This window comes from Cololabis saira, chromosome 8 (assembly GCF_033807715.1).
Source record: "Cololabis saira isolate AMF1-May2022 chromosome 8, fColSai1.1, whole genome shotgun sequence".
NCBI classification, from domain to species: Eukaryota; Metazoa; Chordata; class Actinopteri; order Beloniformes; family Belonidae; genus Cololabis; species Cololabis saira.
The window spans coordinates 20,681,285-20,697,860 of NC_084594.1; the positions used below are offsets into that span (position 1 = coordinate 20,681,285).

The 16,576-nt window shown below is 39.7% G+C and overlaps 2 protein-coding genes across 3 annotated transcripts; one reads left to right on the forward strand and one right to left on the reverse strand.

Annotated features, from left to right (window-relative positions):
- Positions 1-2,639: 2,639 nt before the first annotated feature.
- oxtra (oxytocin receptor a) lies at positions 2,640-12,071 on the forward strand. Its single transcript, XM_061727109.1, has 2 exons — positions 2,640-4,095; positions 10,087-12,071. Exons 1-2 carry the CDS (start codon positions 3,168-3,170, stop codon positions 10,338-10,340), a joined length of 1,182 nt encoding a protein of 393 aa, XP_061583093.1. The 5' UTR covers positions 2,640-3,167; the 3' UTR covers positions 10,341-12,071.
- Positions 12,072-13,261: 1,190 nt separating this feature from the next.
- On the reverse strand, positions 13,262-16,576 carry cav3 (caveolin 3). Of its 2 annotated transcripts, XM_061727111.1 has the most exons (3): positions 16,246-16,576; positions 14,468-14,851; positions 13,262-14,388 (listed from the first exon to the last, which is right to left on the reverse strand). In XM_061727111.1, the coding sequence occupies exons 1-2, from the start codon at positions 16,360-16,362 to the stop codon at positions 14,510-14,512; spliced, it is 459 nt and encodes a 152-aa protein (XP_061583095.1). In that variant the 5' UTR covers positions 16,363-16,576; the 3' UTR covers positions 13,262-14,388; positions 14,468-14,509. The 2 variants fall into 2 exon arrangements, with proteins under 2 accessions (XP_061583095.1, XP_061583094.1); XM_061727110.1 differs by having other exon boundaries at positions 13,262-14,851; positions 16,246-16,574.

Below are 16,576 nucleotides of genomic sequence, written 5' to 3' on the forward strand. Positions count from 1 at the left end.
TCTGAAGTGCATGGTTTTAAAGTACAGTATAAGGTTTTTCAGCAAACCCTCACAAGGCTTTAGAAAGCTTTTTTAAACAGATATTTACGCCTGAATGGGTTAAAGATTTGTTGCTCTGAATGACTTTATTCTTCATCTATAATGTTCTTTCAGTTGGAGAACACTCATCAACATTGTAGTAGTTTTTCTGCTTAATAACAATTTCAGCTGTTATGTTAGAGCAATTTCACCTGCAATTCTGTTGTTCTTTTTACACTGCACAGTTCCACGGCATGTATGCTGAATCATTTCAAATGGTTCAGCAGCTAAAATTGTGAGCAAGGCAATTAAACATTCTTATGCCAAACTCAGAAGTTGCTGGATTTCACGTGTTATTCTTGGTAACAATTTGCAGCCATGGAGAAATCAATTTCAGCCTTCAGTTTGCCATTTTCCAAAGTCAAAATCACTTTCAAATGCTTCTAAATTATAATGTTTGTGTCTAAAAAAATCTGAAAAAAGAAGAAAGAAAAGATAATAGAGCAATTTTCTGCATTTTCTAATCCATCCATCTTGTAAAGTTTTTTTATGCTACAGTTGTCCTTCACTGACCTCTGAATTCTGCTCTCAAAATTAATGTATTTGTGGTTTTCATGTTGGAAAAACTTTCAAAAAAAAGAAAAAAAGGAAGTCTTAACTTCCTCTCATTCCAGCAAGAAAAGGCTCTCTTTTATACTTCTGCTTACCATAGCATTCAAATCTTCAAGGCTTTGACTTCTGCTGCTTCCTTTAACCTGCCAGCAAGATCTTCAAACAGACCTCATGCTGTTTCGCACTTCATCTGAATTTCAATATGATCCAAGTGCTATTAAAATAGTCTTTTCCAAAGAAAGGGGAACTCTGCTTATACTGTGAATGAAACAAAAGTATTATTATTATTTGAATTAATTTACTCCTTGCTTGATCTGAGGATGAACTTACAGTTTTTTTCAAAACACATATCTTTGTTATATTTGTAAGAGCAAACGAGATATTTCTTAAGTAGGCATTAACTCATTCCAACATTCATTTATTCATTCATTGTCTATACCTGATTTTATCTCAGTCAGGGTCAACAGCGCTGCAGTGAGAGGGTCAGAGGTGGAGGAAACTCTGCACAGGGTACCGACACCAAGCAAAATGACTCCTTTTTCAAATAAAAAAAGAAAGCATACTGTTGGTTTGGGAACTGAGAAAACCAATTGTTGTCGTTCTGAAAGCAAATGGTTTTCTATTCTTGCTTGATGAAACAGTTTTTTTTTTTGTTATTTCAAATGTTTTCAGGGAATAACAGATCTAGAATAAAGGCAGTCCTGTCTGTCACATCAGACTATTTTAACACAGAGATACGTTGTTTTAACTTGAGGAAAATATGTTTTCAAATTGTATTGCTAGCATGAAGAAAACAGCATGCAAAAAACACATTTTGGTCATTTTTTAATAATTGGTACAGATGATCCGTCAAGTTTAAGATGACAAAATAATGTTCAAAACCATAGAAAAATCGACAGATGGACAGACGGACGGACGGACGGACGGACAGACAGACACACACACACAGACACACAGACAGACAGACACACACACAGACATGTTCAGAAAAAACGTACTGAAACACATGAGTGGAAATAAAAAAACTGCCTAATGTGCAAAGAAATGAGGAATGGTAATATTTTTTACAATGATTAGCCTCTAATAATACTAGTTATTAGTCATTATCACCAGTTTATAATTTTAATTATAAAGAAATACATACTATAATATTTTTTCTTGCATCATTCAAATGAACTATTTTATGCTCTTGGTGTATTTGACAGTTTGTGTGTTTGCAAAAGCTTGCAGTGAGCGAGCCATTAGGTGCCTTATGACATGGCCAATAAAAAGACATGCTTGTAGCACTAAAGGGGACTTTCTAGGAACATCTGCCTAGTGCTTTTAAAGCTTTTTCTGAAAGAAAGAAAAAAAAAGCTTTCAGTTCAGCTATTCTGTTCCCACAAATGCATTGATCCATTTACAGCCAGATCAGCTTCCAGGAGGGCTGCAATAATGATGCCACATTCCTTCATCAGTTAAAAATCATAGCATGCAGTAACATTCGTCTTCGTCTCAGTTGTCTTAGTTTGAAGGAATTGAAACAAGAAAAAAAAAGCTGTTCAGGTGTAGCTTCCAAGCAGAGGTCTGGGTCCTCTTGTGATCCGGTTGAATGTAAACCAGATAATTTATCCCCTCTGCCCCCAGCCTTTCAGAAGATATGAAATATCATCTTCCACTTGGGATGTGTGCACTCTTTTTTCTTTCCCTTTTTTTGTTAAATCCCAGATTTAGAATGAACAACATTGCAATGCTACACTAAATCAGACCTGACTTGGAGCTTCTCTGATGAGGTTGGCCGGTGATAAAACCGGATCCTTGTTTTATAGCAGATTTGTGGATTCACACAAATTCACACTCTGAAGTAGTTGATGCTCTGGCTGCAAAACTGAACAGTGATGCTTCTGATGACCAGTGCATACAGCCACCTAGTGGGGAGGATGAGTTGCGCTCCACGTTGTTTCCACAGACCTGGGACCTTATAACAGGGGCTGGTGTTGCTGACCATTCCTACTCGGCAGTCATAGAGGATGTAGGAGCTTTCACTTTCGGCAGCTTTTATTTTTCATTCCCCATTGTAGAATTTAGATTTTGACTTTGAAAGCACGCGTAGCCCACATGTTTTTTCTTAACCACAGCTCATTGAGGTGCTGTTGTTTTGATTTTTGGTCTTACCTGTGGCCATTGAGCTGTATTACTATATTTTAGAAACATATTTTTCCTTTTTTTTTTCTTCTAATTTTTATGTCCACACTGTTTTCTCCTGCAGATTGCCGTGATACTTTTTTCTCTCATATTTTTCCAAGGCGTTTCTGCTGTTGAAGCAGAAATATTTGCCTCTCTCAAACACACTCTGCATTTAGAAAGAATGAGTGACGTCAAAGAATCCGTGATTCCCTTCTTAGATGAGCTGTGAAACATGAAACAAGCCTGGTTATAGGCTATTAGAGCCTTTTGTCTACCTTCAGAGGTAGACTCCAGCACTCACCGCCCCCCAGGCGCTTGAACCGCGGTGTGACTGCGCGACCCTGACGCATCTGCAGGACCAGGCTGCGGCAATGGAAAGTATTTTGAATGAGAGTGAGATCTGGCAATTCAATGAACCCTGGAGAAACTCAAGTCTGGTGAACGGAACTGGTAGTCTGAATAAGACAAACCCTCTGAAGCGGAACGAGGAGGTGGCAAAGGTGGAGGTGGCCGTGCTGGCTCTGGTTCTGTTCCTGGCGCTGGCCGGGAACCTGTGCGTCCTGCTGGCCATCCACACCACCAAACACAGCCAGTCCCGTATGTATTACTTCATGAAGCATCTGAGCATCGCCGATCTAGTTGTGGCGATTTTTCAAGTTCTCCCTCAACTTATCTGGGACATCACATTTCGATTTTACGGACCAGACGCGCTGTGCAGGTTGGTGAAATACTTGCAGGTCGTCGGGATGTTCGCCTCCACTTACATGCTGGTGTTGATGTCCGTAGACCGGTGTTTGGCCATTTGTCAGCCTCTCCGTTCTCTGCACAGGAGAAGAGACAGATTTTATGTTATAGTTTCCTGGATGTTGAGCCTGCTTTTTAGCATCCCGCAGATCTTCATCTTCTCCCTGAGGGAGGTGGGCTCGGCCGGGTCGGGAGTGTACGACTGCTGGGGCGACTTCGTGAAGCCCTGGGGAGCAAAGGCTTATATCACATGGATGAGCCTCACGATCTATATAATCCCAGTGGCCATACTGAGCATTTGTTACGGGATGATTAGCTTTAAAATATGGCAAAATTTCAAACTGAAAACCAAACGGGAACAGTGCATAAGCCTGACGCCGAAAACGTCCAAAAGCAACACGCTGGCCCGAGTGAGCAGCGTGAGGCTCATCTCCAAGGCAAAGATCACCACCGTCAAGATGACTTTTGTGATTGTTGTGGCATATATCGTGTGTTGGACCCCTTTTTTCTCTGTCCAGATGTGGTCTGCGTGGGATCAAGCAGCACCTCGTGAAGGTACAGATTCAATTTTGAACTTTACAAAAAGATGCGCAAAGGCGCACAGAATAAGCTGCTGTGCCCGACGGTTAGTTTACGCATTTGGATTATTCTGAATTACTCAAAGAAACCAAATCCCTTTAGTACAATTTTCCAACGCTGTTATATGAAATTAAATGATATATTTTAATAACTGCACATCCAAGCAGTGGCGTCACCAGGGGGTGGCCAAGGGTGGCCACGGCCCCCCCTACAAATTTGCTGGCCTCCTCACTGGCCACCCCTACGGAAGAGTATTAGGGCCAGGCAGGAGAAAAATAAAAATAATATTTTAGAGGAGGAAGATTTTTTTTTCATTATGCACTTCGAGAAAAAAGTCGAAATGTCGAGAAAAAAGTCAAAATGTCAAGGAAAAAGTCGAAATGTAGATATTAATGTTGAAGTAGAATTTCGAGAAAAAAGATGAAATGTATTTCAACTTTATTCTCGAAATTTCAACCTCATTCACAAAATTATATTTGAACATTAATCTCAACATTTCGACTTTTTTCTCGACATTTCGACTTTTTTCTCGAAGTGCACAATAAAAAAAAATCTTCCCCTCTCAAATATTTTTTCTCTTGCATTGCTCTAATACTCTTCCTAATAAACCCAAGTATATCAGTAGGCGTTTTTTTTAAGTATTTCTGAGCCCTTATACTACAACAGTATAATACAATCCTGTAATGACGGCTTTTAGTTTTGGTGTCCACCCCAAGAATTTAAGTGGCCCCATCTGGCCCCGTATGAAACATTTTTGGAGGCGCCCCTGCATCCAAGTCGCCTTGCGCATCAGTGCACCGCACGCACAAAGAGCGCACATTTGTTCAGTTGAAGCAAATTGAGACAACAAGAATGCGTTTGGCGATGTATAATCTGCTCTGTTACCAATCTTAATCACGCATTTTAGGCCTTGGAGTCTGGGAGACTCAGCAATCCATATTGGACATCTGAGTGTGTTTTGCTTGTTAGAAGTATAGCCCATTTGTTCAGATATGTAAATGCTGCCATAAATAACGAACAATGGAAACACCGACGTGGCGGGCAGCTCCTACACATTGAAAACAGGTTTGATGTTTAAGCAAGAGTCAGATTCCTCCCCATATGAAGCCTAATGTGTGGTTAGAAAGTGATTGATTGGGTTCTTGGAAAACACGGCGCATACCAACTTTCTTCTCCTTGCGCCGCGGAGACCCACAGTGACAGATAATCGTTAATTAAATGATTGTGAGCCTGTGGGGACCGCTGACATTTAACCACAGCGACCAGGAGGACGCACGGCGTCTGGATCTGCTGTGCCGTGACAGGTCACATGCCCTGGTGCCTTCAGCATCTGAAACACAAATTTGGTCTGAATTTACCCTTACATTAAGTAATCACACGCCGCGCAAAGCTGAAGTAGAATTGTGAAAAGCGACGATTTTCATGTGTCCTTGAAAGATATAAAGGAAAATAAAAGTCATAGTTTAGAAAGTAAATCATTATTTATATATATTTTTGTGAGCACAACTTTTAATGATCCAAGTCAATTCTTCGTTTGCCCCGAGGGTTAAATGGTTGCGCTATTGTCTAAAATCCGCAGTGTTCACACACTAAGCGCTTATTTTACACGTAGCTGAGTTCGTTTCTTATAGGGATAGACATATTGCTTGATGGAACGGTAATTGGGTCTGGCGGCACAGCTCGGGGTGATATTCAAAGTAACAGTGTCCAGAGATGAGCCACCGAGGTGCTTCAGCCCATAAATGGGAAATAAACTGATTAATTCATTTCCTGCATGCAGCTGCACCATTGCAGGGTGGAGATTGATTTCTGGACGTGAACATAAGTTACAAATGGCTGAAATGACAGCGACACGTGCCAGTGTTTGTGTATAATGGAAGGGTCATGATGAGTGTTTGTGTACAAAGCCGAGCGTCATGTGTTTTTGCAGAAATAAAGATACGGAGAACAAATCCAGAGCAAAGAAAACTCACCCAAGAGTGGAACCTGTTTTATTTTCAATAAAACACGTTCTAAAATAAGATGTGGTCGTAAGTTGCTGTTTGTAATAGTTTAAAAGCAACGTTATTATTAATTAACTTAATAGATCAGCGGTGTAAAAGAGTAATAAGGGTATAACGACTCAGTTGGAATCAATGTTGATGCCAAATAACTTGCAGATTTCTTTAAGTTAAAACAAATAGAGCTGCTTGTTTTCTTGCTAAGAGTTACAAGGAGATTGGTTCCACTGTAGAACCTGACAATGGCGCAAAGATACAGCCACCTATCTTTACAGTATGGGGGGGCTGATGTGGCATCAAGTAATTACCAAGTACTCACACATACCTTACCAAACAGTCTGGTCTCATAAAACTACAAGTTTTTGAAGGGGATTAAACCAATTAATAAGATAACCAATCATCTGACTTTACAAGCTCAAGCAGCAGGTACAGAATTATGATGTCAAGGTTGAGCAAAGAACTCAGACAACCATGGTCTGAATTAAAACAGAATGACCTGAAGTAAAATATATATCATATATAATCAGTGACCCAAAAAGAAATAAAATCACTGCAAGAGCAAAGTGAAAAAAAAATATGTATTCATCTTAAAACCAGAACCTGGAGGCTTTTTAAAACAAAGTTTAGTACAAATTCAGAAATATTTTAATCACTTTTACTTTAAAGTAATGTGGGTATGTTGGAACAAAGCAGTCCTTCGCATTACACATGATGAAGGTGATGCAATGATGCAAAATGTGCAAAGTGATAAGCCTAATGCTCTTTTAAAGGTACAGTACATCAGAAGAGCATTAAAAAACCTTTCAGATGTAGGATTTTAACTTTATTAACACTACGTGAATCATGATTTTAATATATCCTTCTAGAGTTCAAAACTGGACGCTGGGGATGCACAGGTTAAAAAACAGAGCAACCAAACGCACCAGGATTGTTATTCTGTAGTAGTACCACTTCCTATTGAGAAAAACCAACAGACAGTGTGATTTATGAATCGAGCTACCCATCGTTTCTAGACATAACAACTCCACTGTAATGGTTGGTGATAAAACTGTAAAATATTTTACACATTTTGGACATTATTTCATATCTACCTTGACTGTCTCCCTTAGTTCTTTTGCTGTTGTTTCAAAGCACTGCACCATTGCAGTTTTGCTTTCTTGTATAAGATGATTAGATTATGCCTGCTACATCTTCATTTTCAATTCAGACAGTTAAGACATTACAGTCTCATCAACAGACAAAACATCTCTGATAAAAACAAAGTGTTCCAATGCCTTGAATGTATGAAGTCTTAATTAAGCCAATGGTATAATTTTTAAATGAACAAGCCAAGAATGTAACTGCACAATTTCTCTAACAAATGAGATGTGTGCTTTATTGCACTGTGGCAGTGTGATGGAGCCCAGAGCCGGCCCCACCCCACGGAGAAGGGTAAGCCTTTTAAGCAGCTGATTAGCTCATCTGAGCAATCTCTGAAAATGTCAGATGACAGCAAAATGCTCCTTTCACTCCATCTTTTTGTTAAAGGGCCGTCAGTGGCAACCGTGATTTCACATTCTATCAGCCAGACAGATTATTTCAGTCTAATTATGTAGCAGACCAAAAGGGTAAACCTTGACTCAGAGTCCCACACACAGTCCTGGAAAAATGTGTGAACCTCTCCCTGCTGTGTCTGTTGCCCTTGGAAGCTGACTCACTCGTATTGATTTGTATTAAGGGCGTTCCGGTCCAAGTGTTTTATTTTCAGGAGGTCAGTTGTGTGTGGTCTTTACAAGGAATCAGCAAAGTCAAAAACAATTAAAGCTATAAATAATCCCCTAAACTGAAAGTCAAATGAGTTTATTTCATTAAATGAATTACTGAGAACTATTTTGCCTTACATACCTAGGGCATGATTAATTTGTCTCTCCATTTACTGTGTAATGTATCATTATCTTTCTCTTTGTGAAACACATTACAAACTAATTGAAAGGCTTTTTGAGATAGTTGATTGATAACATGAAGTCCATGCTGTGCTCTTGTATTTCATAATAAATTGCTGATAACCAGTTTGTCTTTTACACTTTCTGTCTTCATTGCAGAGGCAGTAGCTCACAATTAGATAATAAAGTCTGATTTGCTTGCTCTTTCTCGGACTATTGTTCCAGTCTCATAATCTGACCCTAAAATGATAGGTGCTCTTAACAATATATGTGAGTTATATGCCCGCGCACAGATAACACACTGCTGCTTTAACTACATCTCTATGAGAGTCCAATAATCACAAAGAGATGGAGAAAAAGATTAGTAATTACTAAAAAGAGGTTAAATGCAGGATACAAACCAATAACATGATCCAAAACTAATTTGACAAATGTCAGATGGACGGTGAAGTGTAAATGTCATCCACCATGCCTCTTCGATAACCAACCACAGTGGTGTGCAAAAAAACATTGTCATTTATCTGATTTTAACAATGAAAGTAGGCGTTTGCCGGATTCACTTCCTTCTTCTTCTTCCTTCTTTGTCTGAAATTGCCTCCTTCCTTGGAGAACTTGACAAAGAGGATCATTTTACTTCCTAAAGCTGCTCACCACATCTGTTTAATCCTTTTATAATCAAGGTTATATGACTAAACATGCAAGATCTGACATTATTTTACATTGGCAGGAAAACAGATAAAATGAAACAACATGATTGCATGGCTATGAATTGTGTTCTTTCAATCTAAACACCCCTGGGCTTTTCAGCAGATAAAACTCATTTATTTGTATGTATTATTTTAACAGTATGGTTACATTGTTTTCATCACACATAGAGTTGACTTGAAATGATTTGCTACAGCGTTCTAAACAGAGCACCGCTTTGACTCATGCAAATGCAATAGATGTAGCAAATATTTGGTCATGAAAGTTTTAAGGGCACAAATAAAATTTAGTTTGTAATTCCACTAGGCTAAAACAAATATGCTCAGTGGGTCTGTTTTCAAGTCTTGTACAGAACCACTACATCTGTTTGTTTGTAGGAAAGTATGAGAGGGATTAGGGTGAAGGCTGTAGGCAGGATCAAGCTTGGAGTTAACTGTAACAAAACATGTAATAAAACCATAACAGGTGGTTTTTGTTGTATTAATTTCATTTAAAATGTTGCTTCGGTTCTTAAAAATAGATTTTGATAAATATGACCAGAAGGATGGGATAAGCTCCAGCATCCCCCTGACCATGTGGAGGATTGAGGCGGGTAAATTACAGTATAAACAAGCTTGGGATCATGGTAGCAGATGTGCTACAGGTGTAAAACCGTGAATGAAGTTGTTCCAATGAATGTTTTGGTTGGTGATAAATTTCAAATCAAAGCAGAAGAATCACTGCATCGCCACAGTATTGTCACATCATTTAAAAGGCAAGGCAAGTTTATTTGTGTAACACATTTCATGTCCAAGATGATTCCAATGACTTTACATAAAACCTTTTAAAAACATGCATTAAAAAAGTAAAATAGTTTTAAAGCTAAATTAAAGATGGACAGACATAAGTTCAAACAAATAAAACAAATGATATGCAAGAAATAAAGGTTACAAAGTTGGTTACAAAATTGTTGGATATTACTGATATGCAGCAATAAATAAAAAGGTTTTCAACCTTGACTAAAAGCAGCTGAGAATTTCAGCAGCCCTCAAAAAGAGTTTGTTGAAATAAAGTTGTTTGAGCCCATCAGAGAGATCAATGGGTAGAGTTTGGCTAACCTCAATCTGCTTTGAAGAAGGTTCATTGACAGAAAATGTGTCTAGGGTTAGAGTGTTTAGGGTAGGATCAAGCTACCAACTCCACATCTTCATAAAAAATAGTTTTTTTTTTCTCTTTGCCAGTACAAGCAACACTGTCTAGGAGAAGAATCTCAGAAAAATAAACCGGTAGAGTCAGTGAATGAATCTTTCATGTGAGTTCTCTCACCACAATTACCTTTCTCCGTCTCTCCCCACATGCAGCCATGCCCTTCATTATCTCCATGTTGCTGGCGAGCCTCAACAGCTGCTGTAACCCCTGGATCTACATGTGTTTTGCCGGGCATCTCTTTCACGACCTGAGGCAGAACTTTCTGTGCTGCTCCACAGGCTACCTCAAGTCGTCCCAGTGCCGCTGCGAACGTGACTTCGACTCCAGTCACAAGAGCAACTCCTCGACGTTTGCCATTAAGAGCACTAGCAGTCAGAGGAGCATCACACAGACTTCTGCCACATAAGTACCCCCCAACCAACACCTCCCCCCCAATCTCCCCACACATTTTCACATTTTGGGCCAATCCCAATACACCCCCTACTTTCTACCACTAGCCCTCCCTCACTACCACTACCCCTAAAAAAGAAGCCACAGATTTTAGGGCACTTGAAATCTTCCCAGGGCCCTGTCCCAATACTCCCCCTACCCCTACTTTCAGCACCACCCCTAAAATCAGGAAGCTGAGAGCCAAAAGCTGTTTTAATTTCAGCTGTAGCGCTGTTAATATGCCACTTTAAGTTTTAATATTTTTTCAGGCGTAAAAGTAACCGTTAAGATCCCCAACCTGGGCTCAGTTTATCCAAATAACGCCTGTTAAGAAATTTCATCTGATGTTTTCGGCGATGATAAGAGCAGCCGGTCCGGGGCGCAGCAGCAGCAGCAGCAGCAGCAGCAGCAGCAGCAGCAGCAGCAGCAGCAGCAGTTCACGTACAGACGTGATCGCCAGGTCAACCTGCGCCGTCGTCCCGGGAGAAACCTGCAGCTCTGTGGAGAATTACAGCTGGCTGAAATAAATCATTTAGGAAGATAAATGTTGGTTTAATAGATGAAATCTAACAGTTGTAGCTACGCCTGTTAAGAAATTTGCTCAGAAAATTTTGGGATTTCTGCCTGCCTGCCGGCTCGGGAGCTGATTTATGGTTCCGCGTTAAATCGACGCAGAGCCTACGGCGTAGGGTACGGCGTAGGGTACGGCGTACGGAGCGTGTCGCCGCGTAACCTACGCCGTAGGCTCTGCGTTGGTGTAACGCGGAACCATAAATCAGCCTTTATTCTGGCGAGGTTTGAAAAAGACTTCGCAACAACGGGCAAACGAGTGATTATGTACATTCACTGAGTGAATATTATGAAAGTAAAATATATATTTCTCACTAGAAATGTAATCAAAACGCATTTTTATGCAGAAACTAACTCGCAATATTGATTTTATTCACTAAAAATTAAGAAATGTCCGCCATGTTTTTCTTTTTTGATTCAGTCCGCAAATGACGACGAAAAGCATTCTGGGAAATTTATCTGGCCCTAGTTCAGCTAGTGCACATCCGAAATCCCTCCATCCGTAGGGACAAATTCATAGCCACTACACTCGTTTTCTCCACTACCCATAGGTGAAAAGAGGAATTGGGACACCACTACCCTCACGGGAACGCGCAAAATGTAGGGGTAGGGATGAACAGTAGGGGTAGGGGGAGTATTGGGACAGGGCCTTTCAGTCACATTTTCTAGCCGTCCAATTTCTTCAAATACCTTCAAAGCCCCGGACAAGGAAAACGAGAGGTCATGGTGCTTTGATTTCAGCCACAGTTTGCAGGTAAAATATAAGATATTCACGGACTAACTTCAGCAAATAAAATTATCCTGTCTTTGTGTGATTGTTTTTAGATTGTATTATGTTTAGTGTGCAACAAAAATCCATTAAAATAGAATATCTAAGAAGTTTAAAGAACTTTCAACTGCATTATTGATCCCTTTTTGTCCTCACCATAGCGTATGGATTCTATTTGTCTGTGTTACGACAGAACTGTTCTTCTGTTATAAATACTTTGTACCCTGTTGTTCATATCGTTACTTGATAACACAAATGTAAACTGTTTCCTCAGATTTTATTATATGTGCGAAATCATGACTGTCACTAGTAAAAAACTAAAGTCAATTATAAATGGTTCAGAACAAATAAAGAATGAAAACCCTTGCAGCTCCGTTTGCCTCATTAGCAGGAGAAATGAGACTTTCTTGTTGGACAAATATCTATATTCACTTTTTTACTTCATTCTGACTTCTGATTTCATCACAAACTACAAACACTAAGGTTTAACGGATGATAGCTACACAATTCATAGAGGCAAAACAGTCAGTTATTGTAGATGATACTATCATCTGTCTATTGATTTTGATCTTTAGTCAACTTGCCAGTTGTATCTTATTCTAGACAGCAGCATTAAAAGAAGCCTAAACCCCATACAGATTAATCAGTCTCTAAAGATTGGGAACAACATTTCCATTTAACCTGTTTGACAGATGTTGCAGCTTATAAAAGCTTCACGCATGGGCTTTCATTTCTTGATGGGAGCATTTAGTCATTCTCCCTGCTTAAAGCCTCCAGTCTCCCTTGTGGGCCACCTTGAAGGCAGTGGCCTGAAGAGGTTCATTGATTTTCACTGATGTTAAGGCTGATGGACTGTGAAGAAAGTGTAGAACAACAAAGTCGTTGAGAAGCAATTTTAAAATGAAATTCTACTTTTTTTCATCCCTTCAGAACACGCTTTTGCTCATTGCTGCCAAACTGTTGTAAAATTGATCTGTATAACTGACTTCAGACCTATTTTGTTGATCATTTGCAAAGTTCTGATGCTGACTTTTGTACAGAGGATGCATATTTTTTTTATTTTATTGATCATCTTTAAGTGTCACATTCTAATGATACAGTATGTACAGTAGAAATGTTGCCCCAGCACTTCAGAATCTTCATTAACCTTTTATTATAGTCAAAAAGGGGCTTCGATACTATAAGTTGTGCTCTCAAAATCAGAGGAAATATTAAGAGTTTATTTATTGTTCTCCTTCTTTGTGGGCAACAGTGATCTTAATTTTAGTGTGTTTAGAGAGTTAGGCTGGATGTTTGATGAAGATTTGAATATTTTATCCTTAAAACGCTAGTGATGTACTGACACCTTGGAAGAAGTCATCTGAAAGCAAACTATGTTGAAGTGTTTAAAGTTTTGTATTTTGTAAAATCAATTGCTTGGGGGAAAAAGAAATGAAATAAAACCCTGATATGTGTATTTTTGGACAGTCTGTTCTGTATTCAGTTATGGCAAACGCTTTCAAATTTCTTCACTGTCTTTTAGTTCTCGACTGAATTGTTATTCTTCCTCAAACAAATCCAACCGGGAAGATCCTTTATTATAAATACCAGTATGTGATACTTAACAAGGTTATGAACAAATGAAAAGATGGGTGTGTTGTCACTGAGTCAAGAAGAAAGAGTCAGACACAACAAAGAAACACATGCAAGAGACACAACAGCATCCTCTAGTGCAGTTCACCGGTCAGTGCTGTCGGGTGACTCGGTTTAAAAAAAATAAAAATAAAACAATACTGAATCAGACATTTGGTATAAATGTTTTCTGAAGATGCTGAGAAAGCTCAAAATGAATGCTCATGATAAACTATCAATTAAACTTACACCAGTGAAGTAATACACTCATCTCAACTTTCACAACAGGGTGTGTTTGTTTATTACAGTAAAGACCAAAAGTTTAGACACACTTCGCCATTTGTTTGAATGAGAAGGTGTGTCCAAACTTTTGGTCTGTACTGTACATGCATAACTACACTTTTCACACAGCAGCTAATCAGTATTATCAAAGGTACTGGACTTTTACTTGTCAATACAAAAAAAATCCTATTCTATTACTAGTTGGGGGAATTCTTTCTTAAACATACCCGACTGAAAAAAAGCAAATATACACGTTAGTTTATTAACACTCATCACACTTTAATTAATTAAGTATTTATGACTGTCTCTGCCCTTCCAGATGTTTGATAGTTTCCCCTGTGTCATTACAAATTAGGAGAAAAATATGTCAGAACATGATATGGAGCACATAAGAAGAAAATCTGACGGTGCGTAACAATGATGTTTTTTCACTTCTTTTCATTTTCTTAAGGTTTATTGTACAAGATAAAATAAATCAATATCAGACGATACAAAAACTTTGAAAATAGCCAAATACGCTGCTTACACACAGCACTGTTAGGGACTTATTTTCGTTTTTGGAAAATATGAAGCCTATGTTTGAGATATTTGTGACATAAATACATGTAGAAAGTCAGAATATCCTCGTGAACAGTGGCCCTTTACTTCCTCAGTAAGGAGCACCTAGAAGTGCCAGAGCTGTCAGAGAACCAAGCTCCCCGCTGCAGCTGTCACAGGGCTTCTGGTAGCAAAATGCACAGTGGGCATGTCAGGCCTCAGATCTCTGAGTCTGTGGGTGGGGAGCAGCATGTAACTGTGGGAGGAGGGGGAGGGGGGTTTCAGGACCAAGGCAAGATGCTAGAATTGATTTTTTCTGGTGTATAAAAGCGTACCATACTTCATCCGTTCATATTTCAACTCTGCTGGGTGAGTTCTTAGACTTCCTTGCGCAGTGCCACGCGCACGCTGCCGAAAATCTTGCCCAGGGCTTCGAAGAAGGGATCACAGAAGGTCTGAATGCAGAGAGAGTAAATGCGGCTGATACACTGCGACTCAATCAGACAGCTCTTGATGCAGGGGACCACAGCCCAGATGTGGCAGAAGGAGATGCAGGCAAATAAGAAGCCCCAAAGCAGGGCGACGGGGATACCGAAGACAGCCGACAGGATGCGGTAGCACCAATATTTGGACACAGTGAAGGTGGTGTAGCTGAGCTTCCACACTCCATCTAGGCTGTGTGTACCGTCAGGCTCTGCAATGACATCCTCAAACTCCACCTAATAAGACATGATAAAGAGACATTGATTACTTCAGATCCCTGTGGGCACAGAGCTTTTATCCTCTCCCACCATCAGCCCCCTGATGACTACAAATAATATGCACCTATAGATGTGTTAAGTGTCAAGTTTATACTTTTGAAAACTGTTGAGTGTTAGGGTCAAATTTATGCAGAGAAATAAATTATCTGCACACTTAGCGAACAATCAAACAGACAAAGCTGTGAAGTGGCATTAAGCACATAATCCAGATCAGTCAAAAAGCCCTACTCCAGCACCTTTTTCTCAAATCAAAGTAAGCCTGATGTAAATTTCATGAGAGTGCCTCTGCATTGGTCATACGCAATTTTTTTGATTTTCATAATGTGCAACCAAGAAGGTTTTTTTTTTCTCTGTTTTGGAAAAGTTGGCCATAGCACCCTCAGTTGACACTCAGCAATGAAATGGTAATCAACTTGTCAGTAATCATACATCAGCAGGCAGATGCAGTATGCTTTTAAAAGCTTCTCTCTGCTTCCAGACCATTAGACCAACTGCGTGCGAGCCGTAACAAGCATATATCCAGAGAGCAGACTGAGATCCTCCCCTGAATGAATGAATGGATGGATATGAAAGCTGATTTATATTCTTCTGAACTGTATGAACCCTTTGTCAGACTCGGGGGATTGTTTAAGTAACATTCTGCAGAACACAAAAAAATCAATGTAAGTTAGAAAACAGCCCGCAGTCGCCCGCAGCTTGTAAACTTTATCTTTCAAGATTAGACACTTTTATGAATAGATACTAATGATCCTATGTACTTTTTGTAGAAAAAGAAGTAGAATTGAAATCCTTCCAGAAAATACTTTTACATATATTTCAATATAAATGCTAATTAAAAAAAATGTCTAACTCCATGGCTGTATAGTTGTGATTAAAGTTAATAAAGTTTGATCACTCGTCAGCACCTGGACTTCAGTAACTGACAGGAGCAGGCCTGTAAATGAGTTATGGACTCATAAACGACAGGCTAAAGTCATAAATGAGCATCTTTGAGCACATTTACATGTACCCCCTTCTTGCAAACAAAAATGAATCTAAACGATTATTGGGTCATATCCTTAATACATGTTCTGCGATGGTCACAAGGCAACATATAAAGGATAAACAGTGGCTTAAAAAACAAAAACATGACATAGAGTGTATCAGTTTCTCCTCCTCTAACTCATTCCCAAAATAGACTTTGTGCTCTGCACAGACAACAGAAATAGCTCTGGGTCTATTTGGGGATTTTTCAGACGGCAAAATAACCTGGTCTTCTGCCTTTGTTACCAACAACTATTTTATGCAATTGTCCACTTTTCTAACCATGCAAAGTCAGGACATATCATTAAACCTTTCAATGCTGTACAAACCTTCACCACGTCCTCATTGATCTGTTTGGGATCTCTGTTGATGAGATCGATCTCTTTGGTGTGGCTGTCTTTCTTGATCTTTTCCTCGTTGGCGTTGTACTGGTACTGGTCAGCCATGGTGGGGCTTCAGGTCCTGGCGGGTTCGGAGGCAGAGGGGATCAAGCTTTCTGGAAACCGCTCGCAGCAGCCTCAGTTCAGTTCTGGCCCTTGTAGAAAGACTGACTCACCCAGTGGCATGCCAGGAGACAGCTGCTGCAGGGCTCCTGGTAAAAATGGAGGGCTGACCCCCACCCTATGCACACGCTGGTGCCCTCACAGAGATGGCGCAGGC